The sequence below is a fragment of the Mchenga conophoros genome, linkage group LG8 (assembly GCF_057382185.1).
Source record: "Mchenga conophoros isolate Kocher_MC1m ecotype Shallow Benthic linkage group LG8, M_conophoros_male_GT1.1, whole genome shotgun sequence".
Lineage (NCBI taxonomy): Eukaryota > Metazoa > Chordata > Actinopteri > Cichliformes > Cichlidae > Mchenga > Mchenga conophoros.
In genome coordinates, this window is record NC_140533.1 from 12713470 (window position 1) to 12734075 (window position 20606).

General features: G+C 41.7%; 1 protein-coding gene across 1 annotated transcript; it reads right to left on the bottom strand.

The window, feature by feature from the left end:
• Nucleotides 1–239: 239 nt before the first annotated feature.
• On the bottom strand, nucleotides 240–20389 carry LOC146568277 (uncharacterized). The gene is made up of 12 exons (XM_085284235.1): nucleotides 19901–20389; nucleotides 18352–19208; nucleotides 18036–18216; nucleotides 17265–17404; nucleotides 9488–10053; nucleotides 9090–9363; nucleotides 8782–8977; nucleotides 7435–7619; nucleotides 6940–7035; nucleotides 6447–6611; nucleotides 4317–4410; nucleotides 240–2652 (listed from the first exon to the last, which is right to left on the bottom strand). The coding sequence occupies exons 2-12, from the start codon at nucleotides 19172–19174 to the stop codon at nucleotides 2589–2591; spliced, it is 2784 nt and encodes a 927-aa protein (XP_085140361.1). The 5' UTR covers nucleotides 19175–19208; nucleotides 19901–20389; the 3' UTR covers nucleotides 240–2588.
• Nucleotides 20390–20606: the final 217 nt, after the last annotated feature.

Genomic DNA, 20606 nt, shown 5'->3' on the forward strand with positions numbered 1-20606 from the left:
AGAGGGCTGACACGACATATCAAGGGTCAATAGGAGGAAGTACAAAGAGCTTCAGGTCGCTAACATGTCAGGCAGTAATAGAGCAAGGTGATAAACAGTAAACATGCTGTAAATATGAGTAATTAACAGCACCTGCTGTGTTCATACATAAGTGTAGGAACATCTGCAATCAAGATTATATTAATTCATGTTATTTCAGGCTGTCACATTGTACTAAAAAAAGACTGCCGAAACACAACTGCACATATTTCAAATTTATTGACTTCTTTTTTCAAATAAATGTGCAAAACATTTGAGGAAAAACATGAAAAATAAACCATTAAAAAAAATGGAAAAAAAGAGAAACATATTGTAATTCATGACTTGTGCATGCAGATGATACAAAGTTGTTTTTTTTTTAACTTTTCCAGTGTTTTTTTGTGACATGTTGTTTGTTGTGTAAAGTTCTGAGAGTACTTGCTGCATGTACACACCGTTTTAGTGCTCAGTCACATTCGCACGCTTCTGTTTTCACTCCTAGTTTTGTTAGACTTTGAATACTGCAAAAACCCGACTCTGTGAATGAGTCAGCTCAGATTTGTAAAGCAAGAAGCCGACACGCAGTAGTGTTGCATGAGCCATTTTCTCACAATAGTTTATTTTAGGTTAGAGACATCAAAGTTGCACTCGGCGGCGAGCTCATTTGCATGTCCGTGTATAATCTGTAATCTTGAAGAGCAGCTTCTTCATCCTGTCTTTTCATTTTCTAACCTATCAACATGCACTGCGTTTCACAAAAACCTAAAATATACCAGAAAAGACATTTAACGGGCATTAAAAGGTGGAAAGCCACACCACTAAATCACTGCGAACGCTTAAAAAAAAACAAAAACAAACAAAAAACCTTAAATTGCCTTGACTTGGCTAAATTGATGTAAAAGAAAAGAAGTTGCACGAAAGCAGCAGCGCATCTCTAAAATAAATCAAGCACAGTAGCCCACGAAGTCTAGCTCGGCCTCACATCTGATCTCAGTGCGAGCCCACGTCACATCAGCTGATGGCACAGCTGATACCGTTCTGTGCATCCAGCCTCACTTAGGCCACACTACTCAAGCTGCTTTAGCCTTCATACACTTGCCGTTGCATGTGCAAACCTCCACCCACAGCTCCTCCTTCTTCATGCTGTTTCTGACGCAGATCTTGCTGCTGCTCTCCCCAGCTCTGGCTTTCCACTTATTTACAAGCTTATCTAGAGCTACGTAAAAAAAAAAAAAGGTTTTCTTTTAACTATAGTGGCCCTGACTGAAATCCTATTTGACAGGACTGATGTAGCTTTACATGGTTGTATTAAGAAATGTTACTGTGAGATTAGAGTTGACGAGAAAGGTACAGGGAGGTGGGGGTGGGGTCATTTCATTGATGAGAAAAGCAACACAAAGAGGCAAACAGCACTTCAACGCTATCAAAAACAGCATACACATGCTCATTCAGGGCACATTATCTTGGCAATTTTGACTATTTTAGGTCTGATATTTATAATCTATTAAAAGTGAACTCAAACTAACTCAACTGATAAAATTCTCTCTGCATCCCTGCAATAACTTATCATTTCAGACTGCTAAGAATGTCTTCCCCCCCTGAGAATATCAACGTCATATTTGTAGTACTGACACTTATCTCTAACTTGTGCTGTCCCCTCTATTAAGTGGAGAAACAACTGATCAAACGAAACACCGGGCAAAGGCACAAGAGCGGTTTCCGAGCCACTAAGAACACAAGCGAAACACAGAATAAGCAATATTTCATCTCTTATAAACAAATTCTCCCCATTTAAGGAATTACTTCATACGTCTCGCACAATCCCTTCTTCTAATTTTCAAAAACGAGACACTGTAAACAGTTTTCTTTGACCAAGAGTACAAAAGTGGTTACAGACACTCATTACAGGTTAGAGACATTCACATTTAAAGGGCAATCAGGCCCTTTGACTACAGTTCAAAGTCATCTATCAAAATATAGAGCAGAAAAACAAGGCAGGAAGTCAAAAACATAAGACATGAACAGAATGTAATCTTGTTATACAGCCTGGTGTTAAAAACACTTTAGTGCCAGCAGGCATTCCTGCAGAAATCAGAAGCATTGTTGTTTTAAATGTCTTAATTTAAAAGCTTCATTCATAGCAAAAGAAAAACAATTTAGGACTCAAGTACTTAAAAATAAATCCCTTTCTTATATCTTCCTTTCTTTTAAAAGTAGAAACCAGCACTGTTCACAGGCAAAGGTTGCACATCGATTCTTAGGAAAAAGAAGAAGAAGAAGAAGAATGTTATGACTTTTAAAACGCAGCACACTGGTTGCCTAATTTCATGTCACTGAAGCTATAAAATGTCACGTCATGCACACACTGGATGCAACCACATAGTTAACAATTACAAGTCATTTTGACAGAAGGACACTTTGTGGCGTTTGTTTCACAACAGCCGCACATTTAGTTACCCACAGGTCAAATTAACCCTTTGATTACCCACAGTAGCTCTCTCTCTCTGCTGAAGTCCTCCCCTGCACGTGGCCACTACCACATGCAAAAAGCCGCTGGCCCAAAGCCTGGATTATAGATCAGACAGTCCCTCCCCGTGCTCACTCAGCTCCATGGTGTAATAGTCCAGAGGACGCCTGGGAAAGCACACAGCAGCGTTACAAAATGTAAAACTTTTATTTTTTAAACAGCTGACAAAAAGTGTCTTTTAGATGTAGCTGAAGAAATATAAGACATACTGAAGGGTTTTCACCTAAATTCTGCAATCCATAAACCTGAAAATGTGGATGTTTGAACCTTAAATCTGCTCTTGTGTTGTTTCACTCTTTGATACACTTAATATACCTCTAATAATGCATAAAAATGTGTGATCAGAAAGTTCTAGGACTCCAGCACTCCTGCTAGTCCCAACGGTGACCCCTTAGCTCGTGAATTTCATTTAGAGGAGAAAGTCGCAGAGCAATGGATTTCTGTGAAGTCATTTCCTGACATTTTTTTTTTTTTTAAATCACTGGTCTTTATATAGTCCTGTGAGTTTTACTTCCTCCCTGTGGTAGTTATTCATCCTGAATAATCAGTTCATCTTCCTCCATGCGGGAACCCAGTTCTGGTAAGCAGGGTGGGAAGTGACTGAATGAAGGTTTCACAAAAAAGATGAGGATATGTCAGGTACCATAACTCAAAGGAACTGTATCCTGATCGATATTATTACAGAGACACACACACACACACCAAAAAACAAAAAACAAAGCATGCTCCTGGCTTAGACACTGCTATCTGGTGTCTGACTTGTAGCTCTCGTTACGAACTGTAATCCTCAAAATGAAACTCAGGTCAGCTCATCAGGCAACGTTGTGCAAACTCTGTGCAAGTTTGAGGTCTGCAACTAAATTGAAACACATGCATGCAAGTGGCTAAAAAGAGTTCAATGTAATCTAATCAGTAGGAGTCCTACAGCAGTCATGGAACTTCACAAGTAGTGCTGACAGGAAGAAGGTCAGTTTTTATAAATAGTTACAGAAGACGTTTACAGACACTCAGATGAGCAGGAACTTCATGGTAATTTGGGGCTTTAATGATTTCTTTAAATTGCTCTTTCTCCATGGTGCAGTGGTTGTGTTTAATTACTTTAATAAACAAGAAGTGGAAGCACAAGTTTGAATTTATTTTGGATTTTCTCTAATCCGCCTCTAATACATACAGGCTCAAAGATAAACACAGACACCAACTAATATTTTGTTAAATGTCTCTTAGCACTTCGGCCAGATGCCTCTCTTATAATTCTGGCTGGATATTTACCAATTCTGCCAAGAAGTGTGGTCAAAGTTCATTTAAATTGGTTGGTTGGTTTCCTGGCACAGACCCGGCTTGTAAGAGTAGTCCACAGACTTTCACCAGGTTTGAGGTCAGGACTTTGGGAAGGCCGTTCCAGCAGCTTAATGTTAGCCTGCTTTATCTGTTCCAAAACCAGTCAGTACATGTAAACTTCTGACTACAACTGTTATTTACTCAATCTTTCACAGCTGGAAGCGTACACCCAAAAGTCAGAGCTCAAGGCTGGATTATAACTTGGACACGTGGTCTTGGCTAAATGAGCAGTGCCCATTGTGGTGTAGTGAACTCTGACACACATATTTTAAATCACAGGAATCACTACAAATCAAACGATTACACAAATTTCTGAAAAGATTTATATAGCAAATACATCCATAAAAGGCTTTTGCCATATTGTGATAAGATATTTAAAAATGTCTACATTCATATGTAGTATGAAAGGGGGAGATGATGCAGGAGATCTTACCTCCTCCTGTAGAAATACGTGACCAGAGCAGCTCCTAGTCCCAGCACCAGGATCACAGCTACTATCAGCCCTATCTGTAACCCCAGGGCAGATGCTAAAAAGAAGAGCAAAGGTAAGTTACACTGTCCTGGTCGTGATTGGTGTTGTAACATTCAACCTCCTACACGCAGCAAAAAGCCAACGCAGCCATCGCCCTGGACAGGTGGTTCATTCGCCTTTCCCACGTTCCAACCAGCCACACCTGTGTCCACCTGCAGCTCTTGCCAGTCTGAAGGTGTTTGAGGGGGTGAGCTGCTATTTGCTATGACAAGGTTTTCTCATGCTTATGTTAGATAAGGAGGCAATTTGTTCGATTTGTTTGGTGCTCTTTGGTTAGCTGATAATACTTTACAGATTCATTTGTTTTGCCCACTGCTAGCCCCGATTCTCATTCCAACTCCTACACTTCTATAAATCTCTAAAGCAAACAAAATATTTGAACATTTCTAACAAGTTGTTTCTGTGGCTGTTTGGAACCTTGGGAAGGTGGATGTTATGGTCCTGCTGTGTTTTGGCCAGACCTAAAAGGCTATAACATACAATTTCTGAAAACGTAAGCGAAGAATAACAGCAATTTAAACATTAGGAAGGAAATTTAAAAGTGCAACAGAATTTGTTTTATTTAGATATTTTGATGCATAGAAACCTCATCTCATTTTGCAAAACACAGCTTTCTGGGTCACAGAACACAATACAAAGCAGAAGGAGTCCAAGCAACACTGAGCCGAGAAATACTTCATACGGCAGCGAAACAGAAACTCCAACTGTCTCTTGTGGAGAGTTTTTAATTAACAGCAAATTATTTTCTCCTCAGTCTATTTTCACTTTGTACTATTAGTCATGTATTTGTATTTGTATGTGGGATCAGTTCTTTATAAATCGTTCCTTACCCTGCCAAAATTCACAGGCACAAGACCCTTTACTTGATTGATAATTACATTTTTGGGCTTAAATGTTGCTGTGTTGAATCTAAACCAGGGTCTTTCACTTCTTATGTTGAACTTTTTAAAATACTCTTGTTTAAACCACTGTAAAGTGTGCACCTACTATAAAAAAAATATGCATAATGTTCCAACATTTAAACTAACAGAAGAACTTATTATTAATATAAACATAACATAATAAGAAGTTACTTTCTCGTTTCCTTTTTGTTACTAAGGGTAAGAGCAGGTCAGATTTCATTCTAATTAGGGAGGTCCTTCACCTTTCACCTTTATAAATCATGCATGAAACACAATGATCTAATTATATGATCTAATAATTTCCCGCAGAGAGCAAGACATAGTAAAGATAAAGGTAATCAGCCTGCTGCAGCATTTCTAATCTAAAAATGACCATTTCCACTTTTTTTTAGATAACTTTCTGATGAGCAATCACCAGCTGTCACATTTCCTGCGACTGGTTCACAATAAAAGCCAGGATGTAAAGTGTGGCAGCACAGTACTTTAAAAATGAACTGTATGTAATTAAACATAGTATCATGATGGCAGTTAACACTTAGGGTCATAATGATTACTTTAAGTACTTTCAGACTTCGTGGCAGGCTGGTTGCTCTCCAGATTTTACATTTTCCACTATTTTACATTTGACAGATTTACACTTGCTTTATTTTTGTTTTCAAAGAGGCAAATTCTGTCTTACATGAGCCTTTTGAACCAGAGGTCAAAAGGCTACAACAAATTCCTGTGTGCCAAAATCAGACAGGCCACGATTACCTTTTAAAACAAGTGGAGACACAAGAAATTTCTTTGATTTCATGCAGTGAAATTTGGGATCCAAAGAACCAAATTTAGAAGTTTAGACTTATGCCTGATTAAGGCTTCGTATTTCTTACATAGCCTACTAGAGTAGTCAATGACGTTTATGCTTATGTGTGCTGCATTACATGCTAATTACCATGTGGTATGTGCCAGCCAGCCAGTTCCATTTCTCGGGAGGCGGACGTCAGGCAACTAGGTGGGTTATGATGCAGATTTCCTGCTGATTTCCTGCTAAATTGGGCACTTCACTGCAGACTACAGGGTCCTGACTGATTGCTGTAGCTAATCTTTTTGAAACAATGATGCTGAACTGCTACAAGGTCATTCTTACATGTGCTTGTGTAACGACCGGTAGTGGGGGAGGAGCAGACATCTCCCTGGGTGGACGACAGGTTCATATGCGATGTCTGGATGATCAGGGCCCTCTGATGGGCCGACAGAGCCTGAATGCTCCCCCAAACTCGCAGCCAGCCAGACACACAAGAAAAGTTTGCCCCTTAAACAAGAACAGACAGACAAATTTTTCACCTTCTACAAAAAATTGCTCAGGTTGTGCATTTTTTTGTATACATATAGACTCTGTAAACCTGGGAGGTTGGAGCTTATATTGAACAGCAGCATTTGTGGCAGTTTTTCAGTGTTTATGAGGGACATAGGGCATGATGATGAAAGGAAACAAGCCACACCTGAGCCCGCCTATCTCCTAATGATTTCATTCTCCAACTATAAGTTTCTAGAGCTGTTTCAAAGACCAGGGATGAGCTACTGTAGTCTTTCATTGAATATGAGCCTAATGTGGTTGGTTTTGTGGAAAAGTGGCTCACCTTGGAGATACAGAGCAGAAATGCCACAATGACATCGCTGCTCTAAGTAGTCTGCCACCTCAGAGACCCCCTTCCCCTGGATAAGACCACTGCAGTCTGTGAAAAACAGAGTGTGAGCTCTTAGTTACTGCGTTATAATGAGACCATCTTGATTTTATTAATTTATTTATTTATTTTTAAGCCGGACGCCACGAGCAAGGGATGAATCTGACAAACAAAATAAAATGGGCATTAAATTGTGTTCAATGAAGCTAAAAATGAGCACAAACTAACATAAAATTTACCACGAAAATAATGTCTGATTATGTCAAAAATGAGAAATCAGACTGTTTTTCCATTTCTTCATAAATTTTGACTTCTTTTGCAAACACAGGAGTTGCCTTCTGCTGGCAGTCAGAAAGAATGCAGGTATAAGGCACTTCATGTAAGCTTCCATATCCCGTAACACTTTTTTTTTTTTTTACTTTTATAAACGTTCATTTTAAGATGCCTTACCTCCCACCTGCTCTTGCCAGTCAGTGGACAGCGGTCCGAGGCAAAGATCAATCTGACTTGAGAAGGTGGAGCTAGGACAGAGGTTGGTGCTGTGAGGTGTGGCAGACGAGGTGGTCCAGGATGAGGGGCTCCTCACCTCACAGCATGAACACCGGCTAAGTGTGACGGGACCATCTTCCACTGACCTGCACGTACAGCGCATGTTTGAGTACAGTGATTTTGAATGGTACACATACTGACAGTAATTTGAACAAACATTCCTCAAAATGCCAAAGGTGCAATTAGGTACATTTTTAAATGCTTGTCTGACTCAGTCAGTGTTAAACAGCTAAACAAAAAACAGTTTCTTAGAAAATAGTCAGTTTTATTGACTTGGCTGAAAGTGAGTGAAAAAGCAGCCAAGCAAAGAAAAACTTTGGAAAACATTCGGAAAGCCACTGCTCAAGTGCACTTGGAAAAAAATTATATTTAGATATGTGGGGTGGCTCAAGACTTGCACTGTGTGCATTACTTCAGACGCTTATCAATCTTTTCATCAATCTTCTTGTCTCAGAGACACTCTGCTAGGCCTCTTGGACCCTGACCTCTGTTGATCTCTGCACTTGTCCATCAGGCCAATCTTTTCCAGAAAGTGTAAAAAAAAAAATCTTAATAAAAACAACTATTACTTTGCTGTATGGTCGAATGGTGTAGCCTTTAAACACAGACAGTATAGTCTCAAATGTCTGATTGCATTTGGCAGTCATTCCTCTTGTTCTCCAAATTTGTGCTGATAGAATATGAGCCGAACTTCACAGTTCAGCACAAACACACACACACACGCACGCACACACACACACACACACACACACACACACACACACACACGCACGCCTCCAGCTGTTTGTTCCTGATTGAACCTTTTACCACCACCTGGAGAAAATTGGGTTTCTACTTTCACTTTCTATTTTCACAGCTCCAATTACCTGAAGTGACGCATGTTTGAAATGTGTTTTTCTGATCAAATCATAGACAAGTCTGACAGACTTTGATTAATCAAATATGGCATTTGCTGTGATTAGGAAACATTTTTGCTACAGGTTTCTATGGTTATATTTCACTGAGTTATATTTGTATAGTAAGTAATGGAGGCAGCTATGCCTACTTAAAACGTATGAAAAGGCTAAATAAATGGTTACTTTCTGTGTTTAAATGTGTTGTTTTATGTTCTTTGGATCTTTTTTTCCTGTGAATAAGGACATCTTTTGTCTTAATGACAAAGTCTTGAAATATCTCTACAAAGCTGTGGTTTTGAGCGCCATCATTAATTATAAAGTGTGTGATTCATGTGTTGAGTCATGTGTGTACCTGAGAGCTGGGATTACTTGTCTCCCCCTGGTGGTGGACAGAGAGGACAGCAGTTGCCGGTTCTCACTGAACACAAGCACATCTCTGAGGCTGGAGTTGGTCAGAGCAGTTCCAGCTCTGCAGATGCTGAATAGGTCGTAGCACAGGACTACAGCTCCTCGCCCGGGAATCGTGGAGCCCTCTGGGAAGGTCTGATCTATGCAGAGAGAGAAGGTGAACCGGTTACAGACAAAAAAAAAAGTGAGGCGAGTCAAAGAGGCAAATAGATTTGGTTGGTTTTAAGAAAGAAAATCTTCAATTGCTCTCACCTGCACCGGTGACATTTCCAATGATGTAAAATCCGTCCCGGTTAATAGATCCGGTCAAGGGAAGGGCAATGACGGTCCCACTACGCTCCTGGTCAAACACAGAGAGCACCAGGCCCTGCAGGTCTGTCATAGGTGGCCCGTGAAGCTCCACAAAGGCCCGCTGCTGGCTGTGATTGGTCCAGTGGTTGCTAGCCACCTCACTGATAACCACACCGTCAGGGGCAGGAGGAGGGCGAGGGCAGCTGTTTTCCCTCAGAGGGGTTGGTGGAGCCACCTACACGGGATGACACAAGACGCAGACCTATATTAACTTCAAAAATGTCTGTGACAAAACAGAAAAGATAATAAACCACCCAATCCTGACTTAGTGCTTTATTGTCTGAAATGTTAATACTCACTGAAAAAGCAGACAGGTCATAGGGGTAAAGGCCTCTACAACGGCTAAGGGCCTCATCACCAGGCAGAACCTCCGGGTCCTCCAGCAGTGGCAGCTGTCCTGGAGTCAGAGCTTTACTCAGCTCCTGTGCCTCCCTGTCTGACCCTCTCTGTCGATAAACCACAGCATCCAGCAGGCCTTTAGTAGGAATTCCCCTCTGCGTGGCCGACGGTGGGCCGAAGGGGCTGCGATAGAGCGCCACAGCATCTGGTCCGTTCTGGATGGTGTTGGGAGGCAGGCGCAGCGATGGGGCTGGCACCAACCTGTCGCTGCCCAGCAGAAAATACCCTTTGGAGGTGGTGAAGTGTCCGCTCAGGCTGATCTCCCTGTACGGTTTGTTATTGTGCGCACTGAAGAGCAGTATCCAGATGTCCTGCAAGGAGACTCGGCGGCCTGATGGGTGCCACAGCTCGATGTACTCCCCGTCCTCAGCTGCGCCGGGTGTATCAGTGTTCAGCTCGTTGATCAGGAAGTCAGTGTTGCCCCAGGGTGGGAGGTGAGGCGGCGAGTCTGTGCCTCCTGGAACCACTGGAGCATAAAAGGAGGAATTTATTAGGGATTTATTAGGCCACTGCAGCTCAGCAACAAGGTGATGTTTTCCTACAGCTGACGACGTCCCCTCTTAAACCCCCACATACAGCGCAATCATGAAACATAACACCGTGATAAAAGTATGATGTCACCTCTACTACTAGTGATCTCATGATCACGTTTGTCATCATATTCAAGATGGTTTGATTTGTCATAGGGCTGAACAACCTTAATGGAAACATAAACTGATCACATAGCTGCTTCAGAAGGAAAATACTATGGAGCAATGTTAAAAATATTCCAGATAAAACATATGAAACTTCTTAAATAGATGATTGCACATCAGAGCACAATGGAAACACATGTAAGGACGTCCTTAACATATTTATTATGCATTTAATAATTGATGTGTTCATCAGCTTCAGACACACTGCACAGCTTCATAGTTCACTCATCCACAAATGAAGAGGAATTCCCTCAACAGCAGACCTGGACAGGTAACTGTTGGCATCACATTCAGAGCATATCTCACAAAGTCTTCAAAATCTTGTACATGCTTATACAGTGGGGCAAAAAAGTATTTAGTCAGCCACCGATTGTGCAAGTTCCCCCACCTAAAATGATGACAGAGGTCAGTAATTTGCACCAGAGGTACACTTCAACTGTGAGAGACAGAATGTGAAAAAAAAAAATCCATGAATCCACATGGTAGGATTTGTAAAGAATTTATTCGTAAATCAGGGTGGAAAATAAGTATTTGGTCAATAACAAAAATACAACTCAATACTTTGTAACATAACCTTTGTTGGCAATAACAGAGGTCAAACGTTTACTATAGGTCTTTACCAGGTTTGCACACACAGTAGCTGGTATTTTGGCCCATTCCTCCATGCAGATCTTCTCGAGAGCAGTGATGTTTTGGGGCTGTCGCCGAGCAACACGGACTTTCAACTCCCGCCACAGATTTTCTATGGGGTTGAGGTCTGGAGACTGGCTAGGCCACTCCAGGACTTTCAAATGCTTCTTACGGAGCCACTCCTTTGTTGCCCGGGCGGTGTGTTTTGGATCATTGTCATGTTGGAAGACCCAGCCTCGTTTCATCTTCAAAGTTCTCACTGATGGAAGGAGGTTTTGGCTCAAAATCTCACGATACATGGCCCCATTCATTCTGTCCTTAACACGGATCAGTCGTCCTGTCCCCTTGGCAGAAAAACAGCCCCATAGCATGATGTTTCCACCCCCATGCTTCACAGTAGGTATGGTGTTCTTGGGATGCAACTCAGTATTCTTCTTCCTCCAAACACCACGAGTTGAGTTTATACCAAAAAGTTCTACTTTGGTTTCATCTGACCACATGACATTCTCCCAATCCTCTGCTGTATCATCCATGTGCTCTCTGGCAAACTTCAGACGGGCCTGGACATGCACTGGCTTCAGCAGCGGAACACGTCTGGCACTGCGGGATTTGATTCCCTGCCGTTGTAGTGTGTTACTGATGGTGACCTTTGTTACTTTGGTCCCAGCTCTCTGCAGGTCATTCACCAGGTCCCCCCGTGTGGTTCTGGGATCTTTGCTCACCGTTCTCATCATCATTTTGACCCCACGGGATGAGATCTTGCGTGGAGCCCCAGATCGAGGGAGATTATCAGTGGTCTTGTATGTCTTCCATTTTCTGATGATTGCTCCCACAGTTGATTTTTTCCACACCAAGCTGCTTGCCTATTGTAGATTCACTCTTCCCAGTCTGGTGCAGGTCTACAATACTTTTCCTGGTGTCCTTCGAAAGCTCTTTGGTCTTGGCCATGGCGGAGTTTGGAGTCTGACTGTTTGAGGCTGTGGACAGGTGTCTTTTATACAGATGATGAGTTCAAACAGGTGCCATTCATACAGGTAACGAGTGGGGGACAGAAAAGCTTCTTACAGAAGACGTTACAGGTCTGTGAGAGCCAGAGATTTTCCTTGTTTGAGGTGACCAAATACTTATTTTCCACCCTAATTTACGAATAAATTCTTTACAAATCCTACCATGTGAATTCATGGATTTTTTTTCACATTCTGTCTCTCACAGTTGAAGTGTACCTCTGGTGCAAATTACTGACCTCTGTCATCATTTTAAGTGGGGGAACTTGCACAATCGGTGGCTGACTAAATACTTTTTTGCCCCACTGTATTAGGATACTGAATTATAAAAATTCTATTCAAAACACAAACATTTCTTTTTTAATGACTATTATATATCAGTCGCAAGATTCATAGTCACTATTTTCTACACCACTTACTGCAGCAGTCGCTAATAAAACCTAACCTACAATCTATTAATACCTAAATGACAGCCAGTGTTACATAATACACACAAATGGTTTCCAACATGATAAAATAGGTTGTGCAGTCTGAAAATATTTGATTGTTTTGAGATGAGAGATTCTATTGATATTTTTTACATGAGCAGCGAAAGATGATTCTGATGTGATGTAGAGGAGAGACAAGCTTTGGGTTTAACACGTTTGTATGTAAACTTAAAAACAAGTATATTAGCTGATCGTGTGTGTGTGTGTGTGTGTGTTTGTGTGTCGCATGCAATATTTATGCAGTGGGTTATCATTTAGGGATGCAGCAGAACACTGAAAGTGAAAATATCTGCATTTGTCCCAAACTGTGACTTCTGCAATGAAGTACCAAAACATGAATTTTTGTAGCACTACATGCTTAATAAGACTGACAGAGTATCATTTATTAATGAGGACCATATTTCCCCAAACACCGGGATAGCTGCCTGTTTTAGGAAAGCTCTACTTTAGCCCGGAGATGCACATGGATAGGCTCAAGAGAAGCTTCTTCCCAATGGCCATCTGGGTGCTCAATGAGAACACTGCTCGGGGCTACAAAACCCTCCATCCATCAGCTCCACCACTATAGAATAAACAGCCATATCCCATAAAACCAACTCATATCTTCATTGCCTTATTAATCATCATATGTAAACACCTAATTTACCCTAAAACCAACTTAAAGACCTTCACTGAGAAGGTTGGAAGTTCACAATGCAGAAATACAAACACCTCACTGAACTCTGACCAATGACAGCCAACAATGGAAAAAGCACAAGGTTGCTGATCATTATAACCGTCATGACTTTCCTGCAAAGTCTGATTACGTGTGTACATCTAATTAAACTTCTTGGATGTGTCACTTTCTGATTTGTTGTGGTTTACAGTTTAGTGATATGTTATTGTGGAAAAATATTCATGCACTACATTTACAGCTCATGGACCCAGTCTTCATGACATTACCTACTAGTTTCTGAAATTTGGATTTTTAAGCCTCAATGTTTTGTTGCCACCATGACAGGGCTTTTTGTTGTTTGTTTTTAAGCCAGAATTGACCATATTTGGATGAGGACACGCACTGCTAAGTTATTAGCTAATGCTAGCACGTTCCATGTGGATGTACCGCACAGCGAGCCATAATATTTGACAGGCAAGTACATAAAAACGCTATAAAAGGCAGCAACAGCACAATAGAGATGATCAGTTCAGTGACTCATGAGGTGAGGTCACATGGCCACATGGCCATGATTGCATGCCTGTCAATCAAACTGGCTACAGTTCTAACTTTAACTCTTAACAGGAAACAAATTGACCACTTATCCCCCCCCCCCAAAAAAAGAAAAAAAAAAATCATCCACCATACATAGTGTGACTGCTTTCATATTCACTTGGTAATTTGAGTACTTCAGCAACTTTTCTGTCTTTTTTTTTAGCAGCGATTAACTGAAATTATTTTGGGGCCTTAAAGAAATGGATTTGATTTTTTATCATTATTGCGACCTCACTAATTACAAACTCCTTGAAAGCTCTTTCTTATTTGTCTGATCCTAACGGTTGTGAAGGCATGCCTAGACAATGCATTTGTTAGGCAGCCACCACCACACAGAGCATGTGCAAAGTGGCGGGCGTTGTACGGTTCCCACACACTGTCACAGAGGATAAACAACCCAAATCTCTGCCTGAGGAAGAATCACCATGGTCATAATTAAGTAAATACATAACAGCTGCACAGACAAAACTCTTGCATTGTTTTCTTTGTGAGCAGTAACCTTTTTTTATTAAAGGATTCTCTCCTATAAATAGTGGGACATTTAGTTTTTTTGGTTTTATGTATAACCTGTGAAGCAGACATTCAATTTTCCATTTTCTTATAACCTTTATTTAACAAAAATATTTAATAATAAAAAATAACTGAAAATACAAATAAAGCTAAACTAAAATAACAATAAAATATTAAAATAAAACAAAATAATAATTAAAAAATAATTAAAACATTTAAATAAATGACAGACAGACCGATAGATTTTTTTTTTTTTTTTTTAAATCAACCCTGCTGCAAAAACATGCATAACGGCTAATCAAAGGCACATGTTGGCATGACAAAACATGAGAATCAGAAATGATTGAGCCACATATGCTCAACAATCCCACTTCGAGCTTTAGGTTATTGTCTTGGGACATAAGACAAGATAATAAACCTCCAGCTTCTCCTGAGCTTTCCCTCTAATCACATGATCTACATAAAATCTTTCATTTCCAGTTTTATCTAAACAACATAATATTTCAACGTTTGCATCAACGTCTGGTCACAACTCTAACGGCACGCAAATTCTGAATAACCAAATTCATCGTCTCCTTGGGAAAATTCCTGCGACGAGATGAAAAAGAAAAAAAAATCAATTTGAAAGCATCTCTGATTGCATGCCTATGCATGTAGTGCCTTATGTTACACGTGCCAAAGAATTCAACAATCAAAAACTGTCTTTCCCTGCAAACAGCTCACACAGATTTTCCCACGGACACTCATTGGATGTTTTTTTATTATGGCAATACGTCTTCTTGCTGCACTCCCATCTGTTGGAGTCAAAGCTGCTAACCGATATCCTTCCTGCCAGTTGTGTTGGGATGGTGCATGTGACAACTCGTCGCGTGAAGAGACTGGCAAATCCTCACGATACCACACACCAAGGCACCACAAAAACTTGGTGGGTGAGCAGCAGGATGAAGCATTTTTAGCCAGCTGCATTATTTACTACACAGAAAAGTCTTCTCTCATAAATACATTCACATGTCTGTTCTACTATTTATGACTCGTGGATTTTCATACACCATGAATCCAACCTTGTTTCTTTTGTCATGTTATTGTTTCACGACGCACTAAGGTCTGGACTCCAACCAGCGCAGTTTAGCAACTGGAGTCATGTTGTTGGAATATGTGCAAAATGTGGTTTGGTGGCATCAGGCCTTTACCTGAAAATAAGTCTTTTTAGTTTGGCAGTTTAAAACCTGCAGGCTATAAACGATGGGGAAAATAATTATTCCATGTTATGATGAATTTGTAAGTTTGCTCATTCAAAGAAATGAACTAAAATTTTTATGGCCTGTTTAATCATAATGGACAGAAAGAGAATATCAACCAAATATAAAGAAAAAAATTTGATTTCCATGTCACTGAGTGAAATAAATACTTGATCCACAAGCAAAGCATGACTAAGTACTTGGTGGAGAAATCCTTGTTGGCAGCACAGCGCTAAGACATTTCCTGTAGTTCGTCACTCCTCTTCAGAGAAACTCTAAATCCTTTAGGTTTTTTTGGTTGCAACTCGGAAACTCAAAGTTTCAGCTCCCTCCACAGATTTTCTAAAGGACTGAGGCTTGAAGACTGGCCAAGTCACTAACCTTAATGTGCTTCTTCTTTAGCCAATCCTTTGGTGCTGCAGTGGTATATTTTGGGTCTGGAAGGCCCATCCATGACCCATCTTCCACGTTCTGATTGAGGGAAGGAGCTTATTGTCTAAGATTTTATTGCACATGGTCCATTGTGAAAAACAGCCCCAACCATAACTGTGGGGCGTTGACTGTGGTGCTCTTTGGGTCATATTTAGCATTTATCTTCCTCCAATCACGGCGGATGGAGTTGATGCTTGATTTTGGCTTCATCTGACCACAGCACTTTCTGCCAAGACTTCAGTGAACCATATAGATGTTAACTGGTAAACTTAACACGGGCCTGTACATCTGCCTACTTGAGCAGGGGAACCTCGCAGGTGCTGAAAGATTTCAATTCATTTCAGCGTAATGGATTGCATTTGTGTTCTTGGTGGCTGTGGTCCCAGCTGCCTTCAAGATCTCTAACTAAGCTCCTCCCTTGTTGTTTTAGGATGATCCACCAACTTTCTAACAGTCATCATCACCCAATGAGGCAAAATCTTGCATTGAGCTCCAGACTGAGGGCGACTGATGGACATTTCATCCATTTCTGAATAATCGCACCAACAGTTCTTCTTACAAAGCTTCTTCCTGATGGTCTTGTAGCTCATTCCAGCCTTGTGCAAGTTGACAGTATTGTCCCTGACATCCTTTGGTTCTTACCCATGGTGGAAGAAATTGATTCTGTGGACAGGTGTCCTTTATACACATAAGGAGCTTAGATCGGGAGTATCTGTAATTGATTGACTGATTGTAATAAATCTGTACGAGCCAGAATTCTGGCTGGGTTTTAGGGGATTAAATACTTATGTCACTCAACAACATGCAAATCTATTTATAAGTTTTATCTAATGTGTTTTTTCTGGATTTTTGGTTGATATTCTGTTTCTCTCCATTAAAATGAAACAACCATAAAAAATGAAACTGGTCATTTCTTGGAAAGCGAGGAAACTTGCAAATTCAGCAGGGGATCAAATGCTTATTTACCCTATTGTATCACTCAGCATTAATGGTGCCATGTGCTCTGATGCACCCAGATACCATCACACAGGCTGGCCTTTGAACTGTGTACTGACAACAACCAGGATACTCCTCTTCCTTTTCTTTAACTAAGAGGATGCGGTATGTGTGATTTCCAAAACCAGTCTCAGGACAGTTTTCAATTTTTCCTTAGTCCAGCTTAAATGGGAGCTGTGTTTTCTAGATTTTGTTCACCTTCTTTTACATAGTTTTATTTTGAATTAGTAGACCCAGCAACAATACACCAAATATGCACACGCCACAGGTGGCAGACCTAAAGTGGACTTTGAAGAAGTATAACAGGAACTGCTACATCGCCATCGGGACTCCAGCTATGTGTGTCTGCAATGGAGTATAATCGACACTTAAGATTTTCCATTAGAATAATCCAAAAACATGCATGCATGCCTGGAAAGCATTCAAAACACTTACCATTGCTGTGAGGGCAGATTTTTGGCCAGGGGCACTGGTTGGGCAGCCCAGGAGTTTGTGGAGCCTCCCAGAAGATGCCAGGGTCTCTGGCCCAGGTAGCCACACCACAGCGACTGAGATAGAAGCCGCCCTCCCTCAAACTGACAAAATAAAGAAATCATATGAAGAGCAATCATAGTTAACTATGGGCAAACACATTTAACTCTTGATGCTACCCAATAATAAAACCTTAAATTTTAAATGCACTTTTTCCATCAGGCTAAGACATTTTTGGCTTTAGAAAAATGTCATTTGGAATTTGGAACTAATTAATCCCATAAAGTTTGATAACTGTGATTGTAGGTCAGAATTCCCACGTAAACCATACATTCATCCGCTCAGAGCACTTAAGTACATCCACACAGAGCTAAAACAGCTCTAAAACACGGTCATATTTTTATCAGGGACGTGTTAATGAAATGCAGTGTTCAAATTCAAGTGCAAATATCAGCACAAGTCAAAGGCTACTTTTCACTACAGCTCTGCTGTGACCACACAGTGGAGAAAAGAGGAACACTGGTCACAAGCTGACCCTCTTCCCTCCATTGAGTGACTCAGCCTCATGTTGCACAACAAAACTACTGGCTCAAAAATAACCACAGAATATTGCTGACAGTCAAAATATCCACACACACACACACACGCAAATATATTTATATTTTTTCTTTTTTTAAGAGTTTTACTTTTGAGCTTAAAATCGAGAAAAAACACTAAACTGTCAACAAGTCTTGCCTGTTGCTGAGCTGGTACGGCTGCCTGCCCGGTATGAGAGTCTCTGTGAGGTTGGCACTAGGCTTGTTTCCGGGTCCGGCATACACAAATGCATCTAGAGGCTGTATCTGGCTCAGTGGACTGCCTACAGGAAAGTCTGTAGCTTTTCCATTGTAAATGGCCACTGCCCCAGACTCATCTCCTGAGAAGCCATAAGAAAAGACGAATGAAAAATGACCAACGCACATGACAAACCTACAAAAGCAGAAGAAACCTAGACCCACAAACAATAAGCTTAAACTACAATAAAAAAGCCACTGGATCAGTACACACTGACCTTTCATGTAGCTCTTCTCTATGGTTACAGAGATCAACCCGTTCCTGGAGGTGTCCACATCCACGTCCACGCTGACACTGACCCGGTCTGTTTTCCCATCCCACACTACCAGTACCAGAGAACCTGCAGACGGAGCCTCCGTCAGCTCCACCAGCCCTTCCACCTGCCCTCCGCCTAGCTTCAGCTCAGTAATTAAAGGGATGGTCAACGGAGCAGTAGGAGGGGTGCAGTTGTTTCGCTGACCAGGGGAGGGTGAGGACACCTGAAAGCCCCACCGATCTTCAGACAGCAGGCACCTTTCGATTGATTCGTCCCCCTCGAGCGCCATTTCATCCTCGACGAAAGCCGGCTCCCCGGGCGTGAGCATCTCCGCGAGGAACTCTGCACCTCCAGTACGGCGGGTCATGTAGACGACGGCATCCACTAACCCAACAGCCGTGACGTTCATCTTCTCATTATAGCGAGCGGCAGGTGTGCGGTAGAGGACAATGGCGTCCGGGCCGTTCTGGACTGTGTTTGGCGGCAGGAGGATGGCCGGTTTGGGGAGCATGTCCACCGAGCCCACCAAGAAGAAACCTCTGTCATCCGTGCTGTGGCCCTTGAGGTCCAGCACCTTGTAGGCTATATTTCCGTTTCCATTATAGAACACGAGGGTGTACCCGTCCAGCGGGGCCCGCTGTCCGCTGGTGTGATACAACTCCACGAACTCAGTGGTGTCCAGTCTTGGGTTGTCAGCATTGATCTCGCTGATGATGAGGCAGGGGTCACCTCCAACCATCACCACCAGGCAGAGACAGGCAACGCAGGCTAGACCGACCGCCATGGTTCACAGCTTCACTGAAGCAGCTCGGAAGCTTCTGCAAAGACAAAAAAAAAGAGGGGGGGAGACCACCAGTTGCATTCCTCAGTGAAATAAACTTAGTTAAGGAGTATTAATAAGCCTGAGTGACATTTCACAGTTGTTCACCACTTGAGGAGAAGCCTCATAACATCATGAATGAGTCCTCTATGAGTGTATTTTTTTTTTTTCGTTCATGGTGACAGTGGGAATGCACGTCTTCTGAATGAGTCATGAATTGTTGCGAAACGCAGAGGCAAGCAGAGGGAAACTTTGCGTGAAACGATGAAATGCCACACAAGTGAATAAATGGGATTAAGAAACTAAACAGCCACATATACTTTGAACTATACGAGAGAGGCATCAGCCTTCCCAGCCTTTCTTATTTACTTATCCCATTTCTGAGTCAATCTAAAGCTTAATCTTCACAGTATTTAACATTAGCTTTTAGTTATTTTTTTTAAATGTGTGTTAGGGAGACTACATTAGATTGCACGGCAGTCACTCTTCTTGGTTGGAGAGAGGAGGGGAAAAACGCCTGTGGAGTTAAATTCTTTCACCAAATTATCTCGCATCTCACTGCAGTTATTCCGGTCACGGTTAGGCTGCTATGCATGCATCTTTCCGTCGAAAAGAAGAAGAAAAAAAAAAAGGCTGTCAATCTGATTTCTATCATTGCCACACAAGGTCCTAAAAAGCGTCGCGACTTACAGATTTTTCTCGGTCCTCTTCGTCCAGGTGTCGCTGGTTCGGCAGCTCAAACTTCTCGAGTGGATGTAAAATCACCTCCCCGTCGGAAATATTATTGCTAAAGTTTGTTTTCTGTGCTCTGCCGCTCCCGTCATTCACAAAGCAGCACTTTCTCCCCCCACCTCCGACACCACCGTGCTGTGGGCGGTCAGACTGACTGAGGGGGATGATGCCTGCCAGGGAGGCTCAGGCCAGTCGCAGCTGAGGACAAAACGCCAGTAAAAAAACAGAAATAAAGAAAGAAACAGAGAGACGCAGTGCTAGCAGGAAGGAAAAAACAAGAAACAAAATTAGTCCGCAGCTGTGTGTGAATGCTGTAAATATGTCTGTCTGACTGACTGTCTGCAGCCTAATAATCTTCCGCGAAAGACGCCTTCAAAGACCTGAAGGGGGCCCCTGACCCCGCTCTGTGAACTAGGGGAGAGTGGCTTCAGTAACACTTCAATGAAAGCACAAGTCCCTCCCAGCGCCAGGTTTACTGTTTACTGCTGGTTTGTCTTTTAAAGAGAAGTTCATTAAAAAGCACAACTTCACAAGCATTTCTGTGGACTAGAAAGCCGAGCAGGTATATCTAGTTATATACGCCTCATGCACAACAATAAAGCTCCTATTTGTTTTTGGGCATAGGCATAACAAAAACTCACGGGGAGATGAATACAAAGCTGGA